General features: G+C 35.2%; 1 protein-coding gene across 2 annotated transcripts in view; it reads right to left on the bottom strand.

Moving 5' to 3' along the window:
• The window catches only part of LOC150098761 (homeobox protein dve-1-like), a 295,705-nt gene that overhangs the window by 98,001 nt on the left and 176,976 nt on the right, over positions 1–20,728 (bottom strand). For both annotated transcript variants that reach the window (XM_090404687.1, XM_090404686.1), the window contains exon 3: positions 5,605–5,802. In XM_090404687.1, the coding sequence (XP_090260813.1) occupies positions 5,605–5,802 (198 nt within the window). The remainder of the gene's footprint in view (positions 1–5,604; positions 5,803–20,728) is intronic.

A 20,728-nucleotide genomic window follows, 5' to 3' on the forward strand; every position in this document is an offset into this window, starting at 1 on the left:
AACTAGATGGGAGCGGGGTAAAACAGCTTAATGTTCCAGAGGCAAACAAGGGAAAGAGACAAAGAGACATCGTTAAACTAGAAATGTGTACACCTGTAAGCATAAAGGGGATACGATTTCGGAGACGTTTCCAAAAGGTATCTATGGGAAATGATTTCTAGCGCGATATGACTGTTAAAGTGTTTCTTACGCTTCACTTATCTGTCGTAGTTTCTTGTCCCAGCATTTCAATTACAACTTGAACATATATAAATACGGTATATCTTCATCACTATACATTGCTCTGGGACAATATTTTCTGGTAATAGCCTTATTCGCATGCAGCTAATCTCACTTTCTCCCCGAACTAAATGACAAGCCAGCTTGCGTACAACTCGCAGGTCTCTAATTCCTATAACAAAACTTCAGCTGAAATAAAATATAAAAAAAAAAAAAGACATTCTATTATATTCACTTCGTTAATCACAGATTTAAACAAGGAAACTACTCAGTCTGAGAACATGAAATCCCCAAATTCTTATTAAGCAATGCTACTGACATCGGTATTACTATACCAACTTTGTGTGTGTGTGTGTGTGGAGGGGGGGGGGATGAAAGAAGTGGCAGAAACGGGCACGGCAGTAGATACTTTGTTTAATTTTTTTTTATAAGGACTGTTTCTCCTGACTGAGAACAATCTTTGGTATAGTTATTGATACGACGAGGTAGTGCAAAGCTTATCCCCCCCCCCTTTCTTCTCTCACTCATTTGATTTGTTTCGTTTCTCACGACGATCTAAATTATCGTAGTTTGACAAGACGAATTCTCGATAAACGGCACAGGTGCGTTTTCCCGATATAGTGCATGGCCCTTCGAAACCACTACTTATTTCTTCTGCCACGAAAAGTTTGAGGGCCTCCATCAAGAAATAAATATTAATATGTGTTGACATATTTTGGACTGCGCTCTTCTTCTGTGGGCTTTGTTCCAAAACACACTAAGAAAAGGCAACATACTTTTGAAGCATTATTAATATCTGTGAAAACTTCGCTATATTTTAAAACTGTGAAAGGACAGTGGTAGACGGCTAGTGCTTATTCGCAGCTGCCTTACTACTGTCACTTTCAAGAATTATGTAATTTTTTCGTTTCTGATGGTCAGACAAGAAAAAGAGATCCCATGATATTACATGGGATGAACATGCAATATACTATACATTATTTATTTTCCCATCTTAGGAGTACCGATATAAGAATTAAGACAGAAGCTGTGAGATTGCAAGGTTTTCACACGACAAAGTAAAAAACATGAATATAACCATCACCTTAGTTTATTTATGGAAAGGATCCCGTTAAGAACATTATGGAATAAACCTTTAGAAGCTTAAACCGATAATCGTCTTAATCAGGCGATTAAGACGATTATCGATTAAGCCCCTCCTAACCCCCCCCCCACAAAAAAAAACTACCAAAAAATTGCCGGGTTCCACATGAAAGTGGGAATCGCTAATTCAGTTCTTGCCGACCAAAGAACAAATATCGCATCGTCCTCGTGACTACACTACGTGAAGTAAATGTAATTATTTGAAGTAATATTATGAACACTAATCAGGGTCCATAATATTACAACTGTACATATCACTTAAGTAATATGCCAAGCATAAAACATTTCGATTGTAAGCAAACGTTGGAAATGAACCGACCGGGATTGTCGTTAGCAAAACATCACATTAGAGAAGCAGCTTCGGCCTCCACTAACTTTTGCTCTACAGTTCCATAGCTAGAGCGAGAGTTCTGCCTATAACATTTACTTACATGTTTATTTAAAAATAAACAGAAAAAGACAGACTAAACTGGAGGATTTAACTAACAACGTTAAATCCTCATATAAGGTTAAACAAAATGAGTATGGAAACAATATTTTCCGATATCCAAACAACGACTTATGAAATTCAGTTCGAAAGCCAATAAACTAACATGAGGCAGAGAGATACTATTTTATTTTACAAGTTTATCCAGACTTTGTGGAAGTAACCATATAACTTTGCAATTTATCACGACGACGTTTTTAATTTTATTTTTAAATAAATTGTAAATATTACAATTTATTTCAAAGTAGAGCAAAAGTTTTGATAACCATATGGCAGCCTGGCTGGCCGAGAGGTTAGCGTATCCGCTCTCTAGCTGCTGGTTCGAATCCCGCCGTGGGCATGGATGTTTGTGATTGTCTGTGGAAATATCAGTGGTGGTGGTCGGCGGTAGATGGCGTTGGTGTAGTTGTGGTCAGTTGGTGGACTGAGTGGCGGTGACAGAGTTGTAGAGCAGATGCCCTCCCTCGATGAGTCCTTGGATTCCCGGGAGGTGTCTAATAATAATATTGTACAATAATATTCAGACCAAGGAGGCAGTTTGTTAATCCTTGCTATACTGTTTACTTAACGACGGTTCCGATTTCATTTCCCATCATCTGCTTACAAATGAAATAAATATTTGCTCTGCATATTGTTTAACAACCGATACACAAGTTTTAATTAATATTATGGGCACTAATTATAATCAATGTTCCCATAACCACTTCAAATAATTACTTTACTTCACGTAACAGAGTCACAAAGAGGATACGATATTTTGTCTTTGGGGAAGAATGAAGAAACCTAAGGTTCGAAAACTCTCGCCTTAGACGCGAAATTGTATTTGTTTAAGAGAGCGAGATGCATGGACGACTGGAGTCAACTGAATGTAGAACCATATTTCATATTATCTTAGTATTGACAATAAATCATATGATTTCAACAGCTGATTTTTTGATGAGGGTTAAAATACTTATTTTTATTTATTTAATTTTTAAATAGCGTACCTTCTTTTAAGCTCAGCAAGATCCAAGTAAGTTCTAATTCTGCTCTTCAGTAAAAAAATACTCTCTACCTCTTAAAGCAGAGCGTTTAATATTAATAATCCGCGATATTTTCAGGCACGTAGGACCCACTGCCTACCCAGACTGACTTTCGTAACCATAATTTAGGATAAGGTGGTTACGGCTCTTGCTTAAATATATTCTTGTGTGTAAATACTGCATGTTTGACTGTCTTACGAATTTCCGAGAGGAAAACCCTTCTACCCCCACAATACCGACTAACTCACTTTCAATTAAAAGGACGCCTTGAAAATTTTCTTTCGTCCTAGACGAGATTCGAACTCAAGTCTTTCCAACCAGACATGTTTAAATGAAACTGACTGAATTATGAAGACTCTCCAATAGTGCGTTTAATATCCTCTAATTCATATTAAAGTGTAGGATGCCACTATTACCTTCCTGATGCAAGTTTCTAGTCCATGATATTGTTTCCTCATTCTACTTTCGTTCAGCATTATGTACTATAGTGTGGGATTAGCCGTTTAGCTTTACAATTTAGTTTGATGACTTTTTTTTACTCAATCTTATTAATAAAATATTCCAGCTCCATGTTGTGGAGAAAAAGCACCTGGGTGCAATAATTTGATTATCACACTTTTTTTTTTAGATAACCTATGATGTTATTGGAGGCCTGAAGTGGCTTGAAAAAGCTCCATGTTAGATCTCTAGAGCAGGGTTTCCAGACTATGAAAAAATAATTAAAAAATACAACATTACATAATTGATAAAAATAGAGGAAAATAAATCCTTGGCCAACCACGATACAAAATATACTATAGGTTAGCAAATAATCTTTCGTAGGCGGAAGCAACATGAAAAATGTTATATATATATATCAATCAGTTTTAGAAAATTGTACAATAAAGTTCGAAATTTTTTTGTGCATATATTTTTCAAATTATTATTTTCCGAAGGCATCTCGATGAGGAAAGAAACAATATTTATAAAAAATCTGGCTAGTTGAGGGAGGAATTTTTTTCTTGATTGGCACGCTGAGGATTGGATGGTTTTTATAATTTAGATGTTTTTCTTACAGCATTTTCTTGAATACAACGAACATCACCTCGAAGTGAGAAAATTAAACTCATATGACGTAACAAAATTTTCGAAAGTATACCGTCGACTATTGAAAGTGATCATCTACAGCCATAGTATTCAAATCGAACATAATATTTTAATCCTTTCTATTACATTATATTACTTCCACACAAGAGAGGCAGAAGGGCCTATAGCAAATAAATGCTGCATAGGAACAAAAGTTTCATCTCCTGGTTCCCTGAAAACCTTAATTTTTTGCTCTTTTGTTAAGCCAATCTCTTTTAACAAGTACATTTTGGTTGAAATCAACAACCAAACTGCTGCCGCTTCGCAATCACAATAAAGGTTTTTTTTTATTTTTATTTTTTTTTTTTTATGTTTGCATACGAACTTTTGGGTCACTACTGCTGCACAGAAACAAATTTCCCTCTCATGTAGTGTCATATGCGGATTTCGGAAATCATTGGCGCACCGCTACTAGACGAAGAAAATTCTGACAACCGCTCATGAAGACATAAAAATAACGAATAAGCCGCATGGTCTATTTTTATTTTTAGATAGTGCATGGAATATTCGAGAAAATAAACAGTAGATTAAAGAAAAACTGACCGATGAAAAATGATCTGCCTTATTTTCTAGCAAATGACAAAATCTTAATTACCAGCAAAATAAAAGTTTAGATTACTTCAAAGCAAATAAGACATGATGTGAATGTGTCACGTTCTGTAAAAACTGCGTGTATTCTCTACCGGTTTACTTATGAGGGAGAGAAAAAGCCTTCCACCTCAGTATGAAACTCTCCCATAGATAAGTCGTTACAAATTTCCTCTCCTAACAGTATTCGAACCCAGGACTTTCCAACCAAAGGGCATCGTCCCTATAGAAGCGCTCAACAAGAAAAGGGGAAGGAGAAGATTTTAGGGGAGTGATTTTCATAGTATAATACTATGAAATTACCAAGTCAAAGCGCCTTCGAGCCTGAACTGATGTATAGTTGTTCGGCACGCTCACTACATTCTGACTTTCAATAAGTCCATTCTGGATAGTCATCGAAACTGAATGGATCTACTTACTTTGTGAAAAGGAGGAAGTTAATTTTCAATCAACGTTTTCGTTTAGGTCAAGATATCGGATTGTACATAACTTTCAGAATCCAAGAGAATGATAGAATGCTCGTGATACCGCAAGGGTGGTCTTGAATTAACTGCAGATATTTTATATATACACACATACCTTCTGCATGAGCACAAAACCTAAACAACAGTACCTGCGTGGGCAAGTGGTCAGGAAGAAAGAAGGAATCTGTTAATGAGTTTTTGATGAGTAGAGGCTGTATTCATTAGGGAAAACATATTATTGGGATAGGTATTATAAAAGCAAATTGCTGTTCACGTGATAAATTTTTCCTTGTATAGTGTCATATTAAGGAATAAATATAAAAGGCGTATTTGGGAAGAAGATTAAAACGAGCGAAGTTTTGATTTCCTTCTGATTTAGAAATACTCCAAGTTTATCATTTCCCGAGATTCAGAAAGGCTGCAAAGCTTTTTTTTTCAAAGTAAATTTATAGCTTTTCTTACGAAACACAAATTATTTCAACAAAGTCCTAATAAATGATACTAAATTTACAGAAGGAAAAAAAAAAAAAAAAAAGAATTCATATAAGCTTCTCACCTTTGGCTCCTACGGCTTCGGTAGCCGAATATCCCAGTTTTATGAGGGCGGTACGGACAAGATCACTAAACAGAGCTCCGACAGGAATAATAGCAAAACTGTCCATTTCAACTGTAGACTGGACTGCTTCGTTTGGCTGGTTACCCCCTTGAGGATTGGTAACTTGTTCAACTACACAATGAACTGGGAGGGACTTTCCTGTAAGTAACAAACCAAAATAATTCTTTTCCCCTCTTTCTATTAACATGAACACAACAACGTGTTAATAATAGATAAAGATAATAATAGATAATGATATATATACATACTATTTAGAGGAAAATATTCATAGATTGTACTTATTATCCAGCACTTAAAAAAAAAAAAAAAAAAAAAAAAACTCTTTAGCAAATCACGTTTCTTTCTTACAAATCTGTAAGTCGAGATAATACAAAAATTTGCGATAAGGTGGCTTCAGGACATTTAAGAATAGTAGAACGTGGACGCAGCACGTTTCTAGACCTACTTATATCTTTAAATAAATAGTGCTAGATTAATATTTAAAAAGACTCCGCACACTCTAATATCCAATATTTAAATATATTTTCCCTAATCTTCTGTTTTAAACAACGTCTATAAAGTAAATGAAGATTGTGTGTGTGGGTGGGGGGGGGGGGGGAATTAAACTAAAAATAACCGAAGCTTATCTGCAGATAGATGAAAACGCGTAAGGAATTCGGATTAAACGACAGTTCTTGCCACCTGTTTAACAAGTGACAAGAATTCTGTTAAAACCCAATTATGAGATAAGCATTGAATTAAAAAAGGGGGTCAGAGAAAGACAACTTTAAAATATAATGTTCCGATAGTTAACCACAACAAAGAAGCAACTGATTATCAGCGGATTATTCTCGAACATCAAAATCTGATATGAAGCTCACAACAAGATTAAATCGTTAGAAAAATAACCTCTCGTTAAAGTGCATTCTTTAAAAAAAAAAACACTGTCAGGATTGGCTTCATCTGCAAGCTATTCTCTCTCTCTCTCTCTCTCTCTCTCTGTGTGTGTGTGTGTGTGTGTGTGTGTGTGTGTGTGTGAGTGAGTGAGTGAGAGAGAGAGAGAGAGAGAGAGAGAAATCTATTAAAGGACTATTTATTGAAGTTTCTAAGATGTATTGCTATGTCAATAACGATAAAAACACATTTAACACATTATACAGTATTTGTTGAAAAATATTTTCAACAAATACTGTATAAACACCAAAATTATCTGAGAAATTATTTAGTAAACTAATTAAGAAGCTAAACCAGCAGAACAATATTTTAAAAAAACAGCATGGCTTTTAAAACAGGATGGGATAGGACTTTTTACACATCTGGAAAGAAAATCATAATAGCATTTTAATGGACATTCATATGATTTGTAAATATCTGAGAGCTGCACTCGAACGGAATTCATTCTTAGAGAATATGCTCCCTTGGTAGACAGCTGCCCTCAGTATGAAAATATGCAATGATGTAAGCTATGAATAGAATGGCGATGTCAAGAGGTAGTTAATAAAAACATTCTTACAAGTCGTTTCTTCTTTATTATTACTAATGCCAATTAGCAGGAAAAGAGAACAAATGATAGATCGCCAAATTCTGTAAATGCATTATATAAAAAATAATAAGAATCAGAATTCATGGAGAGATTATAAAGAAAATAGATTCTTCGCAGGATTACTGGACAGTGTAACTACATGTATGAAAATAAACAAGCAGGTTTCTCGTTCACTACAACGAAAGTATCTTTTTGTATATGTTAGTCTTTCAGAATTCTATCCTGTTTCCAGTGAGTTCTATTTCAGTATCCATTGCATCAAATTATCCTACATCCCTTCTAAATAATTCCTACAATATTTTTATAAGCTTTTATAATATTCATGAAAATATCGTTTCCTCAAGTAAGTTATTTTCTTTGGTGATTATACTCCCAATAGTCTTATCTTCGTCTGGGCTTCCAACGCTTTAGCTCTGTATTTGAGAGCAGTTTTATTTTTAATACAACATTTTATATAGTCAGTTCGTCAGCTGACAAAATCCAACCAGTCATTCCGTTTCTTATAAGACTTACCTTCACAGTGACAGTTCCCGATAAATGCAACGAATTTTGACCTCTGTAAAGATAGCTACAACTTTAACAGTAAAATGATTTTCCCTTATCTAACCTGGTGTAGAGCTGCTATAGAAAAGTTGGATTAATGCTTCAAAAATAACCACTTCACATTAAAATACCGGTAAGATACTCTAGTGTATTTGGAAGTAAAAATTAATCACCATGACTACTCGTTTTGTTTCGATGTAATCCTAGTACGCATCTGCGGTTGTTTCTCTCCCCCCACTTCTATCACGTTTCAGTATGAAGATATCATGAGTAATTGCTTCACAGTTGCGATACATCAATGCACATGATTCTGTTGGCGTTTCGATGAGTTTATGTCTTCGTGTTCAGTCTCCGAAAGATTTTAGTGAATAATAAACATTGAAAGAATCCCCTCCCCCGTCCCAAAAACACAGTTCAAATAATATACTGTAGTTTATATTCTACTGACTGATTACTTCATGAGCTAACTCGAGATTCAGCATTTTTTAATTGTTATTTTTATTAGTATTTTCTCTCTCTAAAGTTGACCTCTACGTAGCTGATTCTTTGTTATTAAGCTTGTAGAATGCTACGGGATTTTTTATGCAGCCGGCTTGCAATTAATCTGCCGTATCCCTTAGATACACCGTCTTAATAGTGTATTATGTCTAATATGTGCGCCTTCACGAGACCAGTTTGCCTGCTTGGGAAAGGAAAAAACTTCCCACGTTCGTATCAGACTGCTTAATTTACCTTCAGCTGGAGGGGAAAAAAAAATATATATATATATATATATATATATATATATATATAACAACTAACTTTATTCAATAAACGTGACGAAATTACTTCAATTATGTTATTCTTGAATTTGCATAAATTTTCTTAATCATTCAAGAGACATTATGAAAACACAATATCAATAAGTACGGAAATTATCCAAATCATAGAACTAAAATTCTGCATAGTAATATCATTCATTACCTTATCAACTTAAATCACTTTTGACTTACGAATTCAAATACTTTTGACTTACGTAATGAACAAAGAAACTGCACTGTGTACAGTGCAGTTTCTTGCTGTCATTTGTAACACTTTCATATCTTAGTAAACAACCTAAACAATAAATTTCACTAAAATTCATCTGACCAGAGCGAAGTTAGTATAAGGACGGATCTAAGTGTTGTGTAGCACCGAACCGCTGGCGTCGTATAAGTCACATCAAACATGACAACTTGAAAATGATAATATATTAAAAGCTTATCTCTCTCTTATTTTCTCCTTTATTATAAACGACGCATTACGTTTTTATAAAAATACCATAATCCGACAATCAGCTAGTTCTACTCTCAGGTGCACAATACACTTAAAGATGAAGGGGGGGGGGGTGACTTACCGAGAACTCTATGGCAGATCTCCACGCTCAGTCATATTTGTTCCAAGGAATGTTTAATATTTCAAAAATGTCAATGATAAAGCCAAAACAAGTTTGCCAATTGGCAAACCTGTTCGATAATTTAGACGACAGTCTCGTCGGCAGTTAGCTATTTCTCATAATGTTATAAATGCAGACCACCATCATCACCACATGTAGTCTAGGGAGTAGGTTACTAATTCTCTCGGTGAAGTGTGACAGGAAGGAAAGAGTGAAACGAGAAGAATATAATAGTTGGAGGGTGGGGTAGGGGGGAAAGAAAACCAAAAGCCACCTAACATTAACTCTTCTTTATATTTACTGAACCGTGACTTAATCCTCAAGCTTCCCTATGGCTCAGCTCTCTTTTCGCACCATATTACGTCTCCTGACAACGTCGAAAGATAATAGCCCTCATGGTATCTCCACAAGAGTAGCTATGTGCTTCTGAACTCTTTTATAGCATGTTACAACCACACCCATTACGCGGTGAAGCAAAACTCAGCATTCCTAACTGAGCAACTGACAGGAAGAGCAACAACTTGAAACAAACCGTCCATCTTAAAACCAGAGTCAACCTCTCCATCTTTCTCACTCTTGAATAATGAGAAAGTAAACTCATACATTATTGATGCAATGTAAAAAGACCAACACATTATGAAATTATTCACGAAAAGAGAGAAAATGTTCGTTTTTTTTCTAGAAATGAAACGCTATGCTATCTAGCAACTGTAAAAGTTCGGTTTATATTTTCTTACAAAAAAAAAAAAAAAAAAGGGGGGGGGGGGGGAAAGAAAAGGAAAATCGGAACTTCCTAAAGAAATCCATACGACATCATCCGAGATGGGCTAAGAAAGAATTTAATTCAGGTCCTTCCATATCAGAAGAGAAAAAGAGAGAACTATTGACATGAAAGCATTCTCTTCCCCCTTACTGAGAAGTAAAACGAAAAGAGGGTGTCACTAAAGACATCCAATCATTAAAAACAAAAAAAGTCAGAAATGATGATACCTGAGGGCTCGCTGGATTACAGCGACGAATATCTATCTGACAAGTTGGTACATCTCATCAGATGACTCTTTTTTTGGTTTTGTGAATTCAAAAGCCTACGGTGTAGCTATTGTAAGGACATACATAATAATACAAAACTTTATGAATACATCATCTTGTCTTCTCTTTTGTGTCTCAGTGGCGTGATAAGGACTTCTTTTTTTTTTTTTTATGTAGTATCATCTAGGAATATACTTTTAAGTATCTGCAATTAGATTTTCACAAACCTTAATTTTGGGGTTTATTTTCTTGCAAATGTATATAGTAACAAAAAAACTGAAAACATATCAAAGCAAATTTTCTCGCACGTGGAAATTCTAAACATCCTCATCTGCACAATTCTTCGTGAAAATATTATCACCTGAACTGTACCATGTAATTTATTTATTTTTACAATTACGCGCTTTCAACAAATGTTTAACTGCAAAAACTGATTCCAAGTACTAGCTCTAGAAACGCACAATAAAACATCCAGATAAGACTGGTCCACTGTACTATTCAATCTTCTTGGCTATTCTCAGAGCAACCTGTTTATGGGATGAGAAACCCTTCCTCCGTGCAAGATACGCAAAAAAGCACTCGACGAATAGCTGGTCGAAATCAGTAAAGGATGTGTCCATCTATAGCAGTATTCGCAACATTTCATACATTTTCTCTCTCCTCTACAAGTCCTGTCCTCAATTTTGACTACACTGCGTCAAAACTAGCAGGAGGACGGCCAAACTAAGGAAACAACTATATTCGAATTTGGTTGAAAACGGCTGAGTGATGCGACCTGTCTCTGCGCATTTACAGATAGGCACCTCTTACTATCTGCATTTTAGTCCGGTTAGGAAATATTTCCCAGGATACAATTAGTAACACGAAAGAATTATATTCCAAATCAGCTGAGAACAATGAGACATGTAAATGTATTTGTGAAGAACACGTCAATCTCTCCTTTATTTTTGTCTAATTTAGATGAAATTCTCGAGCGGAAAATGTAAGAGAGAATTATGTTCGATGTTTGATATTTTATATTTGAAATCCGTTAAATGATGATGAGGTGTTTGCGCAATAAATGAAACGTTTTTTTATTTTATTTATTTATATATTGCTATTTTAAGTGTCGTTATTATTATTATTTTTTTATCCGGTTCTGTCCCGTTGATTACGTATGTCGAATAAAAGTGGAAGAACGATATTAACAAAGTTAAAGCACTCTAATAGTCCGTGACTCGCTACAGAACTTGAATTAAGAGTCACTATCGTGATTTTGAAAATGATTTTATCTATAAACACACTTCTAAAATTGTCCCTATACTAATGAGAAATTTTATTAGAAGCATATAAACTTTTCATGAAGAGTCGAATTCTGACAGATGGGCCTTAAGCTGGATACATATGAGAAAAATTGCAGCATTATTCAGCAACTGTTCTTGACGAAATTGATTGCGAAAGGAGTCGGTCTGATACCTTCTTTTAAATATCTGCTTTCATCTCGATTACTGCTTTCTTCTGCTTGTTGACTGAAAAGCTATATCCAGGAGCAGATGAAATTCGTCCAGTGGATCCACGCATGGTTGGGCTGCAAGACATTATTTTTCAATAACATTTCGTGCTTATTTTTTCCAACTTTTTTTCCATCTTACTTTTTACCGGACGTAAGAGAATCCTCATTCAAATTCTGTGCTCCTCTCTGGTGACATTATAAAGTTGCAGTTTTATCACAGACATTGCCACTAATTTACAGACGGGGTTAACAGAATATAAATCATGTAATTTATATTTTAGTAACCCTACCTGTAAGAGCGGCGTTTCTGAATTATCTAATCCTTGGTCTCCACCAACGGCACTAATGGGTAAGACTAATTCTAAATATACAAATCCAAACATTTGTACAAATGTTTAGATTTGTATATTTAGAATTAGTCTCGGGAGGAAAACAGCTTACTATTCTTAAAGATTAGAAAATAAATGAAGCTGAGAAAGAAAGATTGCGCCAGGTAATGATTCTTATCCTATATATATATGCATAATGTAACTCAATGAATCAAATCAAACACAAGCATCCTCTCTTCTTCATACTGAATTAGATTTAGGCAGTGACATGCAGGATATTTAAAAAAAAAAAAAAAAAACACTTCCATATGAGACAGACTAAATCATCTTCCGTTTACAACATATGTTAACAGAGCCGATGTGTAGAAACCACACAATAGGAAAGGTCATTTGCAGACATTTTGACTGTGTGAGTGACAGGAATAGTATACTAGAATAAAGACAATCGAATAGTTAGACCTCAAGATAAAACTATAACTAATAACCGGACATCCTATGTACATATTTAATATATGCTTGAATTGGAAACTTTGCACATGTATATTTTCACTCGTGATTTCGTTCGGTTTTGCTTTAAATGAAAGTTGAAGTGATGTGAATTCGCAGAAAATTAGGTTTCCAAATGTTTTACATAAAGCTGTCAGAAGCCCTGTTCAATACAATGATTTTCTCCATACGAGTTGATTTCGGAAAATTAACCTAACGAACAGGGGACTATAACAGGTAATTCCGATTTATTCCTACCGATCCATTAGATGACGAAAGACGTATTTATCGTATTTAGAATATTTTTATGCCATGTGTAGTAGGTCAATAAAGGAGACAATGAAATGAAGTCTCAAGTTCTATTCAAGACACCTGTGATCATATAGTTCACATGTATATATTTATGTTTCTTAAACTTGTACATTATTCGTAGAGCTTGATCAGACCGATTTTATTCGTTTTTGTTTTAAACGAGAGCTCAAGTGGTAAAGATACTGCTAAAATTATAAAAGGTCCCAAAGTTTTATCTGGAATCATAGGAAGCTCACAGTGCAATAAAATGCTTCCATAAGAGCCAGTTTTAGAAGCGCTTACACCAATCGAAGTTTGCGTTGCATGATGCGCAACACCGCTGTTAATAATTTACGAAGAACTCCACGCAATTTAAATTTCTTTTCATTCATATTGTTCCATATGGTAATATCATTATTTAGAATATTTCTGTGTCGTATATAAATGATTTCGCAAGAAAATGTTGGTTTTTTAACTACAATTATTTATTTTTTTGAAAAATTAAGATACACCATGTACACCTATTATGAATAATATGGAGTTTTTTTTTTTGGTGTTGTTGTTGTTTTAATTTAATGTGAACAAGTTCAATGTAAGCTACATAGGCGGTTTGGAATACATCCAATCTGTTATTCAGCTCTTGCTATGTACGCTCCAACATTCCGGAGTAACTTTAGCAAAAATGGGCTCAAATTGTATTTAATTTTTTTTTTTGTAGCAACGTTTCTTTTGATACACACATTCTAGGAATTAAGGTGGCAAGGCAACTGATCCTTTCTTATACAACCATCACTAATGAGAAGAGAAATGGTCATCCAAAATTCTCGACACTGTCAGTTTGATTTAATTCAACTCTCACTTCATACGTTCATCATCTGGTGAAGCAGTCTGACAGATTCGCTTATCTCATTGAATAAGGAAACAATAACTCAAATTTTGGGTACCATATAAAAAAAATGAACTGTTCGTTGAGCTGTCACCATCGTCACACTCTAAATGATCTGAATGGGCACAAAATTCATTGAGCAGGTGAACAAGTATCTTATGTGCGGTAACAACCAACACTGATTTCAAAAAAATCATTTAAAACAACAATAGTTTGTGGAAATCTTGCATATAAAGAAACCTAGCCATACTTATCGGTACTCTTTACAAATGCGGTTCCTATACGTGCAAATAATGTAGTCAGTTCTTGTCCGAATGAAAGTAAAATGCATTTTTTTCTTTCTTTTTGATTAATCTTCAGAGCGAATGCGTCTTTTTGCTGAAGGCATGATATAGACAAGATCACCAAGTGAGGTTTAATGATATTTATCATGAGATGGCTGTATGAAAATTTAATCAGGAATGGGTGATATATACCAGAATAAAGCAACTCTTCGTACTGTATCAAATGACTGATGTCATTTATGACATCAATCGGCTGATACAATACAAAGAGTTGCTTTCTTATTCTGAAATCTTCACAAAGACACACACGGAGTGGATAGTTTATTAGCTATCCACTATTTATCATCCATTTAATTCCCCGCTTTATTAGTGATTGTCATGTTCCATTCTATAACAAAGCGAGTAGCAAATATCAATAGCATATGTATGTATGCAATCCAATGCGAGCCTAAGTGACTTTGAGAAGTCAATTTCACAGAAACTGCAAAGGTCAATAGCATATGTATGTATGCAATCCAATGCGAGCCTAAGTGACTTTGAGAAGTCAATTTCACAGAAACTGCAAAGGTGTTCAAAGCATATCAAAGACGAGAATAATATGCCGACAACCAGAAAGCAAGCCAACAGCAGTCCTATAGCAGGAGAAATTTATTTATTTATTCGTATGGAGTTTCCTCCCTTTTTCTCCCCAGTCCCTATTGGGGCGAGTTGAGCCCCCCTCATGGGGGGATTAAGTATTTATGGCTGTAGATCCGTGTGTTCACAGGGCCGGTTTGCCTTTTGCGGGATGAAAAACGCCAGATAAACTGGCGGAAAAAACCCTACTGCCTGCGCCCAAGACCGGCTAACTTGGTTATGGCTGAGGAAGATCCTCAAATTCCTCAAGTCTTCGACGGGAATCGAACCTGGGACACTCCTTCCCCAGTCATATGGTTGCGAAGCGACTAGGCTAACCGCGCGGACAGCAGGAGAAATAGCCTGTTGTTACGAACCATGGCTGTGAGGGGCCGGTCTACCTATTCCCTTGGAAGAGAGAAAGAAACATTCCAAAGTGAGGCCTTAATTAGTCTAATGCTAGGTCACATAACCAGACACCTTTCTGTTCAACATTCCGATATCATACAGTTTAAATCCAGTTTCGATATTTTCTCAGCTTCCAAATCCAGACTATTTTAGACAACTCTGGATCCATGTCCCAATCTCTGTATGAAAATGGTAACTTATCTTCAGTTTACAAAGTTCTTTTACAGACAGAGTTGTCAGGCAGTCTATAATCAATCAAATGGCAGCGTAGTGGAAAGTTAGCGGTCTCTACAAAGAACATACTGGAACACACAATGAGGCATACCTTGTAACAGATGGGGTACGGTAGCAGACTATTCAGCTGCCTAAAAAAAAAAAAAAACTTATTGCAACAATTACTTCTGTAAATTCAAAGGATACAATTATGGCCGAAGTAAAATAATGTTACAGAATTATATATGTTAACTGCGTGTGTTCTCTGATGGGTTTGTCTATTTTGAAATGAAAAGACCCGTCGAATTTCTGGAAGAAAAAAAAAAAAATCCTACTCCACTTTCGTACGAGATCAAGTCGCAATGGAATTCGAATCCAGGTCCTTTTACCCGGATGGCAAATATATCGTAATCTTCATAAATACAGGCACATCGATACTTGAGTGGACCTTTCTGACCTTTTATCCACTGTATAGTGGAGGCATTGTAGATCAGTCAGCATATGGTAACGAGAAGACTAATTTGAACTGTGGTGTGAAGAGTGCTTTCTTGACTCATATGGCCCTTGAAGTGTGACATCTGAATGCCACAGCCTACTTGAATAATTCTGATCGGGTGCATTCCTTCATATTCATCCATTTAGCAACGATTACTTCGAGCAGATAAAGCACTATTTCACATGGCATTTTTTTTTTTTATGGTTCTTCCAGGAGCTGCTTTACCATACTTTATTAGCCTCCTCTGCCAGCAGATCTCAACCAAAGTAAGTATGTGGGGATGAAATGGAACGAACTATTCGCAATAAAGTCCAGTCCAAGTCTGCACATGCTGGATTTGTCTGTGAAATACTTTCAATCTGCTTCGACCTTGACGAGTTGAATACATTCTGAGGTCAAAGAGATATTATTAGGTACATTATCTAATGCTGCTCCCTATTAGGTACATATACCTAATAAACTAACTACTCGTTGCATATTAATACATATATGGGAGTTCAAACTATTGATGACATTTCCGGCTTTCTAAGATCGTGAATCTCAGCAAGCTTATGGATATTCATAAATAAAACGAGAAATTATGGAGAGACATTTCCAATAGGTCAGAAAACCACGACAGAGTAGGATAGAGAATAGCAGAAAATGTAATCAATACCATGAAGGATGGAATCAAGACTTAATGTAAACATTTGAAAATATGTGAAATATTTGCCATTTATTTTAGTAATCTCAGAAGATTAAAGTAGCGTGCATTGAGCAATTCCCAGTAAAACCTCTTGCATAAATTAATAACAAGAATTAACAATAATAAATAAATATTAATAGAACAAAACCCTAAGAGAAGCAAATAGGTTCAGCTTGAAAAATAGTGAAATATTCCACAAGTTATTTCACTTTAATTATCTGCAGATGATATATACATACTAAAGTGTGAGATAATCATTCAGCAAAGTATATTTATAATGATGATAGGCGTTTGGGGCGGTGGCTTGAAAACACTTAAAAGGGATGATGATCAAACGGTAATGTCAATATATGTCATAGCTTAGCATTGCAGAATGATCCATATGCTGAGTATCATAACGGCCTAGTGAGTGAGCACAGTACTTGACGATTCTATTTCTGTTTGGGATAGTTAGAAATTTCTGATATCATTCGGTACCGAAAGATGTCCTTTCTCCAGCAGAACTTTAAAACATGTTTAATTGATGATATTTATCGATAATAGGATTACTACATAAACAATCAGACATAAGTTACGCTGTGAAATGGTAAATACTAAACTTTTAAAATAAAAATTAAAAAAAAGGATTTGGCCCATGAACTGCAAAGAAGTGTCAAATGATGATTACCATTAAAAACAGACCATAATTATTGCTGAAATTAACTATAAAATCGCAGATATTTAGATATCTGCGATTTCAGATATCTAAATTGTTGAAGTTTTTAAGGTAAACGGCGGAACAAACAAATAATTATTTATATTTCACTTATTTATTCTATTCTTTTTTTTATCCCAATGATATGCTTTAACGAGCAGAAACACGTAGAATCCACACGTGCAGCATGTGTAGAATGTACTCTGAAGTAATGTATTCCGAACATAAAGAGATCAAACCCGAAAGATATTTTTATCTGGTTTTTGCTGTGCTATTTCTGTTCAAAAACTAACGAAACGTGTTCATCGGCATTTAATAACAAAACTACGGATACTATAAATAATATACAAGCAGTTTGCGTGACGAATACCGAAACTTGATCCCAAAAACTTGGTGTTTGTATGAAATCTCACTTTCTATATGATATAAAGCCAGCTGTATGAGCAAAGCGCGCGCGCATACACATACTACGTCACTGGGGTCACTAACTGTTCACAATACGAACCAGTTATGATTCTAATCGCACAGACCTTACGGCCGGAAACCACTCCATGTTCTAGCATTCCAGCAATTTTACAAACATGGGAATAAAGGAAACACGTAAAGAACTCCTTCAGAAAAATGAAACATGCGTAGGTGACTGAGTACATTGTACTGGTCCCCTTATTTGACTATCTCAGATTTCCTTTCCCTGTTCCTCCATAGCCACTCGTGCATCATCATCACTGCACACAGGACAAACAATTTAGGTCTAACGACTGTTCGGCAGACAGAACGGCGGCAACAGCAGCAGTCGTGGAGCCAGGCGGACTTACCCCGGGCGTGGGCCTGCATGTTGATCAGGGATTACCGTAGTATATCGTCCGCACGCACTCCGACGCTAGCACACCGCGTCATCTAATCCCCCTTTTCCTGGAGCAGTCTCTAATCCCTAGGAAAGGATCACTGTAATCCCCTAGGCGCCGAGCTTCCAGAAATCCGTCACCAGAGGACAACAGCGAGCGCAGTCTGACGCAAGGGGAGCTACAGTAGAAAGGTTATATTCCACAAGGATAACGACCTACAGGAGAAATTGGCTGTTCCAACACCAAATAATCGATATCTAAATATCGGCAGTCTGAGTTTAACTATAACAGGCCTCTCGTCACTTTAAAAACAATTAAGTATACATCTAAACAGGCATGAACTCTAATCAGAAATGCGTAAACATGGTTCACTGTTGCACGTTCACAAGAATAGCATGGAGTTCACACTCTTCTAAGCAGTTTTAAGGTGGCATTTAAAAGGAGGTTTACTTATCTGATTACCAGGAAATGCATTGGCCAGTAATCCACGAGTAACAACAAGAGTTCCAGTGGTCCATAGTTGCAATTTTTTTTTAAAAAAAAAGTTTCTTAAACTGGAAAAAATCTATCGTACAGACCTAATTAACTATATTCACAGCTAATTAGACAATTATTGTCGCCCACATATAATCAAATACCGACTACATACTGTAGTTCTATTCTTTAAAAATACCAGTTATACTTTTCTCAAAGTCATATTATTAATTCTTGTCAATAAAAAAGAATTAAAGCAAATCATGCATGATGTGTGAATATATCTTATCCATTCGGTGCCTATTCATTTTTAATTATTATTATTTTTAATTATTTTTTATTTTTTTTGGCGAATTCCCATTAATATCTATGCATTCCTTCCTATATGTTTAGTACTAGTATCGATATTATCATCGAAATTCAAAATCGTATTCTAAAAAATCCGCTATTTTTGGAAATTACGCATTGAATTACGTTAAATAATAAACTGTATTGTTCCCGGAATTACGAAACAACTGGGACTGCTGAATATTTAAATACTTTTCGACAAGACTGCATCAAATTTTCACTTTTATAAAGAAATGTTTATTCATGTTTTCTTAAATTTTGTATTTGTTTATTTTGCACTGCTACATAGTATATGTTACATAAGAAACAAAACAATGAAAAATGCAATCTCCCCTTCCCTTCCTTTCTAAAGAAAGATATACAACTTGTGCATTCCGAGGAGATATGATGTCCAAAGAATTCACACATAAAACTTAAGTTTTTTTTTTTTAAATATTTATCGGCGAAGAGAGAGAAATATCAATTTGTGATAGACATATTGTAGATGCAGTTTAAACCTAATAATGGGAATCGTGCGAATCAGCAATAGATATTTTGGAAATTTAACCTTACTAAAAGTGCATTTCTTTGGCTCGGATTATTATTAGCTTTAAGATTGCTTCTAATCCAAATGAAAGTGCAATTAACACATAAAAATTGAATAAACGTCATTCAAGTGCAACATAAAATCGTTAAAGTCCTACAGTTTGTGTTATTATATATCTCCAAAAGTAGTATCAAAAATAACAATATGCATCTATCTCTCCGTAGTGAGAGAGAGAGAGAGAGAGTATGTGTGTGTGTGCGCGCGCGGAAATGTTCGTCTTGTTTCATGTCACAGGAACAGTGTTCCAATTCTCCACTCAAAGTGAAATAATAGTACGTAATTTTGTGGTCTTCACAAAAAATATTTGCATGTTAGTCGGCTGCAGCAGATATGAAACTCCAATTCTGCAGGAACATTTTAACAATTAACGAGCGAACTAATAAAAGCTTTTGCAATCTATGAGATTCTAAAGCTTAAACAAGAGAAAACTTTACGAAAACCTTTCAAAATATCCCTATGCACCAAGCCTAAGATTTTCCGGTGTTATACTATTATCAAACACACACACACACACACACACACACACACACACACACACACACACACACACACACACACACACACACACACACATCAAATGGAAAGAAAAACATTTTCAGATATGCTATTCTCATGTAGAATGCAAATCTTTAAATTGTATTGGGTAATTGTAGTACCTTTCATTGGCTAGTGTATAACTAAATCAATAAAAAACTTAAAAATCAAAAATAAAGAATAAAAAAATAATAATACCACCGTTGCAGATTAAGAACAATACTCACACTCTGGTAAATAACGTGGGATCTGAATCCTCTCAATGATACGCAGAACATTTTTTTCTAGGTCATTTCAAGCGAGAACGAATGTGTTAGTGGATTTCCAATGAAAGTTGCGTTTTTGTTTTTCCTACAGAAATTCGGATGTTTCTCTTGCAGACCAAGAAAATCCCACAATAAATAAATAACCTACAACACCTTATTATATTCCACTAATCAAATATACAGAATTTACAACAATTGATAGGATTATAAAGGGCCTTTTCGAAGCTCTAAGTTAAATATTTGACTCTGAAATAATTATATTTTTAATATCCTTTCATTTAACAGAGCAACCATTTCGAGAAGTCTTATAAAGATCATAATACTTCGTGTCGTACGAGTGATTGTAGCTGCTGTATTAATATTTTCATAATTCACTTCAAAATCAACGTACAGATGGTACTCTGATATAGAACTATTGCATCCACGTATTTCCAAAAATATTTCATTAGTGTGTGTGTGCGCTTTATCTAGGTTTATTGTTACCTTTCGGATTTTCTCGATCATAATGTCCGATTCCGCAGTTTGCTTTGCATATTTCATTCTCTATTTACAGTCAATAACCAGGTCTCCCACAAGAAAATAATATCTAATAATGTGGAAATCGAAGTTTCAAGTTGCATATCA

Source organism: Typopeltis vanoorti, chromosome 15 (assembly GCF_054136105.1).
Source record: "Typopeltis vanoorti isolate ZY-2024b chromosome 15, IOZ_Tvanoo_1.0, whole genome shotgun sequence".
Lineage (NCBI taxonomy): Eukaryota > Metazoa > Arthropoda > Arachnida > Uropygi > Thelyphonidae > Typopeltis > Typopeltis vanoorti.